Genomic DNA, 7,073 nt, shown 5'->3' with positions numbered 1-7,073 from the left:
ATATATATATATATACAATATATATGTGTGTATATATATATATATATCTTTATGTAAATATGTTCACTTCAGTTTACAATCTCATTTTATCCAGCAAATCTGGTATATTATCTGCAGGTTGAAGTGCTATTAGATTTTTCAAAGATATGAAAAATCGTTTCTTAAAACGTTTTATCTTTCTAAATTCAGTTCTAAGATACACACACGCAATACTATTATTTTAATTCCAAATAGAAAAAATACACTGTCTCTTCTAACTCGTGACAATATAATTGTATACGATACATAATATCTCCATAATAATCCGATATACATAATTCTCCACAATATAATTAGTGCGAAACGCACTCATCATTTTATCTTTAATCGTAAAAAAATTACAATATAAACATAGATATTTTGTATACTAATTCGATAGAAATCTTCGACCATCGAAAGGAAGATACATTAAATCATCATCCGGCTTCACGAAAAAGACTAGTTATCTCAAGTGACGTTATCGCACATACATGCATATTGGAGCTGTATCGTTAACACTGAGGTTAAAAGAAAGAGGCAAAGAGTGGGGCCAACGATTTCCGAGCATGTCTGACGTCTGACAACGCGACAACAGTCCATTTCGTATCGGAATGAACGGAGATAATGCCGCCATTACGGGTACCTCGATAATTGATTTCGTCGGTAGTTTGTTTGCCAGAGAGTGCTTGACAAGTGGCTTGCTACCACAAAATCTATTCTTTTCGATAAAAACAACGACCGACGCGTGCATTTTGAAATATATACAGAAAATATCACATTATATTTACGATACGCTTTGTTATAAAATACGCAGTGCGGTTTGCAGTAGTGACGTAGATTCAGTGAAAATACTGGTGTTACTGTTCAAATTAAATACGGGAATATTATACAAAAAGGAATATCGTGAACATTGTTCACCAATTCTCTGCTTTTTCATTCCTTTCCTCATTTTGCTAATTCTTGCGAATGAGCGCTCTCCACGATTCCACCTCCAGGTGTGTCGTCCTTCGACAGCCGTGTGGCGTCATCGCTGAAGCCAGTCTGACTAGTCTAACAGTGTCGTAGGATCAACAAAGATAACTGATAGTGGCCAGTTGAATCGAGTCTTGTGTTGTTTGGATTGTACTTTGTTCCTGCGGATCAGTGCATTCTTCAACAGTAGGTGGAGTCAACGAAGTGTGCCGAATACTGTCGGCGACTAGTTTGAATGAAGTTTTCCTTTCCGGGAAAACATTTTCCATGGTGACGGCATCATGTCGTCATAGATTGTTGGTGGATTTAGTGTTGGCAAAGTGACCGCCGCCAGCACAAAAGATGATTTGTGCGAGGTAATCTCGAATATGAGTCAGTCAATCCTTAATTTAGCGGATTGTTGCCGACCGGCTACACTGATTTAGGATATTGAGTTGGGATTTTCCGCGGGATTTTCTGATCAAGCTATTTATTTTTTATTTTACCGAGTTTAATAAAATACTTACAATAAAATAAGATTCCTTATATTAAAACAATTAACAAATTACAAATGGGCCTTTAGGAATCGGCGCTGTAATAATTGCGCGTTTATTTCGATTAATCTAAAACAATCCTCTATAAATAATATATTTGTCGTTCACGAGTTATAGAGGATTGTTTCAGATCAATCAAAATAAACGCGCAATAAAATACTTTAGATATGTGTTTGTTTGAACTTTTTGCATGGTTTATCTTTTTCCTTTTTTTTTTCAATATGGGAAGAAAAAGAAAGATAAACTACGTAAAAAATTCAGCTAAAAAGAACAAACCTATTATCTATTATAATCAAAGATTAAATAATTTTACCTGAGCAAGGGTTACCATGTTAATTAGACACTTGCCATTGTGATATAGATAAGCCATTGATCAGCCAGATTTGAGCGTAACTTATATTCTGCAGTAAAATATATTTTAAACGACGAAGATATTACGACGTTTAGTTCACGTTTCTTCAGCGTGCTAGTATAATTGATGTTCATAATTTGCTTACGAAATACTCAATTCGTTGTAGATGTTTTGTACGCCTCATCGTTTTTAAATTTCTTTGCCGTTCGCTTTTGTTATACATACTTTATCTGAAACACATTCTATTGTGATTAACGTGAATCTCCATCATCTGTAGAAACAGAGTTAAAAAAAATATTAATATTTATACAGAATAATATAATGTTACTGAAACATTTACGTATTAATCGCGCTGACATATTTTTAAAATAACGATTACGATAAAAAATTCAATGTCAAAACACATTGACGTACATTACGGTAACTATACATTATATGTATATACGCATTCAAAAAAACACGCTCGTGATGACACCATGACTCATCAGAATATGATATCTCATTCCAGCAATATTACAAACTTCTGTGCTGTATGAGATTATAAAGAATTTATTTACTAAATCGGGAATAAAAATATTTAGGATACGCATTTAATCGATTTACGATGATTAAATATAAATATTCGTAAAATTAAAATTTATAAGTGCGATTTCTACCTCGTATGCAGCATGTGTATAATGTTGGATCCTTGTTTCATTAACAGCCAATGAAGTTTAAATAAAAATTTATCAAATACCAGATTTTCTTTTTAATCTGTTTATTTAAGTTTCTTATCAATACTGTTTATACTGCAATTGTACTTTGATTTGCGAAGTTTCGATCTAATTTTGTTTATTCTTCACTTAATCGCGTTATCGTTTTATAATTTACATAATTTTTTTGCTTCAAGTATTCTATTGCTGTGTAAAACAAGGATCCAACAGATATATCCGGTAGTGTTGATTAGAAATGTTATTACATTCCTCAATGGTTTCGAGACATTAGTCAATTTTAAGCACAATTCAAATTATTCTGTTTTTTTTTTTTTCAAATTTTACAAGAACTAGAAAACACAATATTTTCAATTAAAATTACAAAATCTGGCGAGAAATTTTGAGTTTGAATGCTTTGAACGTGGATAACTAAGATGAATCAAAGAACTGAAAAGGGTACGGGCAGTAGTAGTCAAGTGTGAAACTTCTTTATTCACTAAAACGCGCTTACATATTTATACGGATTTAAGATGAATCATTTTTAAGATAAAAATGATTCTTTTTCGCAAACTATTATAAAATACTACATTAACATAAAATCATATTTTCTCTGTGCTCTATCTCAATCTGATTTTCTCTTATCTCAGAAGAAAGAAAAATCAAAGTATTAAACAGCACATTTATATCTCTAGTACAGAAGTGAAAAGATCATAACGATTTGACGAATTTATCTAAAGACCCTATAGTTATTTCTTCATAAACGCATTCTGCTCCATGTGGCGTTTATAGCATTTTAAAACATATTCGATGTAAAAAAAGGTGAATTTTCCGCGTAGCGCATTGGTATGGTGACATTGGTACAACAGCAGCAGCCAACGCTCGACGGTCATCAGTGTCAAAAAGATCAGGACCACGTGAATGATGGTACTGTTGTGTCTGCTGAGAATCACGCGGTCGACAAGTTTCACGGTGAAGCTGCGCACTCGGCGAGAGAAACCGCGGTCGTCGCTCCGGGCAATGGTAGCGTTGGAGATTCCTCTACGCAGTGCAGTGACGTAGACGACGATGAGGAAGAGGAGACGGACGTCGAAGAAGGCGGCAGCTGGATCACGAATCTGCCGGTATCCTCGACTATCGTCCAGCAACATCAAGCGGTTGCCACTACAAATGGCGATGTCGTCCTACCAAACGCCGATCCGTCGAATTTTGGTGACGTTTGTGTGAAAAACTCAACGAATGTGCATCTAGGTAACAAGACCTTTTACAAGGGTCCGGTTACCATAAAGCAGTTCGTTTACACGAATCCCACTCCCATCCAGGATGCGGGTAAACTCGACGCCAACGGCTCCTCCGACGTTAGCATCTCGGATTTGTCGACGAATAAGGATAATAGAGCCGCCAACGGACCCATTTTTCCGCAAAATACTGAATTATCTAAGGGTAATAATTAGATTGTTTAAATCCGTTGTTTTTAATTTATTCTATCGTCTTTTCTTTCCTCAATCGTCTTTCCTTTCCGGAGCACAGATAAATACGAAATTAGGTTATTGAAATGGATAGGTTTCGTTTTTAGATTTAAAATAACAGGATAATTTTATGCAAGAAATTACGCGATTTTCGCACACAATAAATTGAATTACAATATAAATATGTTTTAAATATTTTAATATCATTTGCAATAAATATTCTAGTAATAAATATCTAAATAAATTAAATTGAAAAAATCAATATTCGCCTTAAAAATGTTCAATTTATCAACATATAATAACTTAACGCATAATTACTTGTGAACTGATTTTAGTAATACATCGATGAACTTCAAACATTGTAAGGTAACGGTTTTAGTAACGTCTTATAGTAAATTGGATGTACTTGTGCACACTCATGCATATTAAAATTGTTACACACAAATTAACGTAAAGTGTCTAATATAAATGTAAAAACAAGTGATGTAAACCATGAAGGTCTTAATACATTTTAATGTGTTGTTAATTAAGTAAAATATTTGTTTTATATCCGATTCATTTATAGATAAAAAACTAATTTAATTCTTAATGTATATTGTAATAAACTAGTTTATTTTTAAAGATCCAATAAACGTTGCTCGAGTTTTTTTATTTTTCTAATTACTAATTTTTGTTTAGTAATCTCAAGCTAGATATTTTACATATTTTAATTTATTTGCATTTTACTTTTACACTGATTAGATTAAATTAGTGTACAATGGTTTTAATATGCATTAGTGCGCACTAGTGCATCCAATTGAATTCGCTATTATTTTATTGTTAGAGATGTTATTTGACGTCACCTTGCTATGACGTGATCGACATAGCTTCATCTGATAGACTCAAAGACGTTATTAAATCAAATTCTCTTTTTATATGTAAACGCTTTAAAATGTGTACATAGTTATTTAAAATAATATATACATATAATTGCATATACATATAAATAAAGATAAATATCGTATATATTTTCATTACCGATTAGATGAATCTGATAAGAATCGATGATATATGATATCATATTTATCCATCTCAAAGTAACTTTGATAGTTTCTTTGAAGCGTACGAAGTATAATAATCAATCAAACTGCAACAATTTTTAAAAACCATTTTAATGATATAACAAATATCATTAATTCTTTTGACTAATGGTTTAACTGTCACAACTATGTCAGAATATAAGCGAGTTTTAATATTGATAATATATTAAATTGAAATTTGTTCTTACACTTTTAATTATTACAAGGATTAAAGTTTTACACGACTGTGAATAAAGTAACAGAAGAGTGGCATTAAACAAGAATTATAAAACACGAAAGATTTAATGCAATTATACACCTCTCGCTAAACACGCGCTTTCCAGCGTAATAATCATGTAATTTTATCCAACGCTACTACGTAGCTCATAAACTTGTTCTAATAATCGTTCTAAATAATACAGTACTTTATAATTATATATTCTAGTGACGCAATGGCTTTGGACGTGGAGATGTGCGGCTTTATCATGCGTTCTAGCTTTAATACTTCTAACTACTATAGTGGTCACATCTGTATATTTCATTCATCACCCGGACGCACCAGTCTTCCCGGAAATTCCAGATTCATCAGTCGAGGGTAATTTCATCTGGAAATTTTGCAAGCACATAAGACAAACATTATCTTAGCGTGATTACAAAATTTAAATCTGTGTCTGCATTCCATATTTATTCTAATCTGTAAAAAGCGTGTCTGTGTTTTGCATGAATCGCATATTAAAATATTTTGCATTTTCATATACTTTGCATAGTAATGTTCCAGATTTCATTGCAAAAACTGGCGTAATTGTCTGATTAAGATTATTACATTTGGCATCTTTGGTAAATTAGAGTTTTTAATTAATGTGTCTGCATCTTGAACGATATATTTTATTTTCCTAATTTTCAGGTGTAACTTCGGTACGCTTTGTCGAGAGAAATGAATGGGGTGCGCAGCCGCCCTCGGATCCCCTTAAAAAAATGAAGCTGCCAGTACCATATGTAATTATTAGTCACACCGCAACGGAGTTCTGTAGCACGCAATCAGAGTGTACATTTCACGTGAGATTTGCTCAGACTTTTCATATAGAATCTAGAAAGTGGTCAGATATCGCCTACAATTTTCTTGTCGGAGGCGACGGTCTCGCATACGTTGGTAGAAGCTGGGACTATGTTGGTGCTCATGCCTTCAATTTCAACAACAAGAGTATCGGTATTTCCTTTATTGGTACATTCAATTCGATCGTACCACCGAAAACGCAATTACACGCTGCGCAAAAAATCATAGAGATTGGCGTCAAAGCCGGGAAAATTTCGCCAGATTATAAACTGCTAGGTCACCGACAAGTGTCAAAAACTTTGAGTCCAGGAGATGCATTATATAATGAAATTAAAAAGTGGCCTCATTGGTCACCTCAGCCTTAACTCGATTGTTTGGAAGTTTAAATTGTGAATAAAATACAATTTTTGAAAATATTTACATTATTATCTTTTTAATATGTAGTTATTCATTTGTCTATTTTTTTCAGCTAAACTTCTTACATCAGTTTTCCTTCTTTTTTTTATGAAAAGAAAACATCGTGCAAAGTTCAGCTGAAAAAAATAGACCATAATAATTCCGAGTTTAGATAACAGTTGACTGAAAATATTTACGAGCCTACTACTTATACTGTCACAAACTGCTCCAAAAGTAAATCTTTTTGAAACAATTCAGTCTTTACAGACTTGTAGTATAAATAAGTTCAATTATTAGAGTGTGTGCCAATTAATGAAAGAAAAGAAATGTATACTGAAGATACAAAAAACATTGCACTGATCAAACTTCATAACAAAATTAACACATTGGTGGTTAAATAAATTTGTTAAAATTAAAAATCATTTTAAAAATATATGTACAGATATTAAACAAAATAAAAAAAATATTACAGTAAAAGAAATTGAAAAGTAGTCCATTTTCAACTATCTATTATAGTAAGGAAGAAACATAT

At 32.5% G+C, this 7,073-nt stretch overlaps 1 protein-coding gene across 1 annotated transcript; it reads left to right on the top strand.

Moving 5' to 3' along the window:
• The first annotated feature begins 459 nt into the window (after window positions 1–459).
• LOC108745832 (peptidoglycan-recognition protein LC-like) lies at window positions 460–6,901 on the top strand. Its single transcript, XM_018482220.1, has 4 exons — window positions 460–1,346; window positions 3,404–4,007; window positions 5,537–5,686; window positions 5,996–6,901. The coding sequence occupies exons 2-4, from the start codon at window positions 3,413–3,415 to the stop codon at window positions 6,508–6,510; spliced, it is 1,260 nt and encodes a 419-aa protein (XP_018337722.1). The 5' UTR covers window positions 460–1,346; window positions 3,404–3,412; the 3' UTR covers window positions 6,511–6,901.
• The last annotated feature ends 172 nt before the right edge of the window (window positions 6,902–7,073 follow it).

The sequence above is a fragment of the Trachymyrmex septentrionalis genome, unplaced genomic scaffold (assembly GCF_001594115.1).
Source record: "Trachymyrmex septentrionalis isolate Tsep2-gDNA-1 unplaced genomic scaffold, Tsep1.0 scaffold15, whole genome shotgun sequence".
In the NCBI taxonomy this organism is placed as follows: domain Eukaryota; kingdom Metazoa; phylum Arthropoda; class Insecta; order Hymenoptera; family Formicidae; genus Trachymyrmex; species Trachymyrmex septentrionalis.
This window is presented reverse-complemented; position numbering and strand designations above follow the sequence as displayed.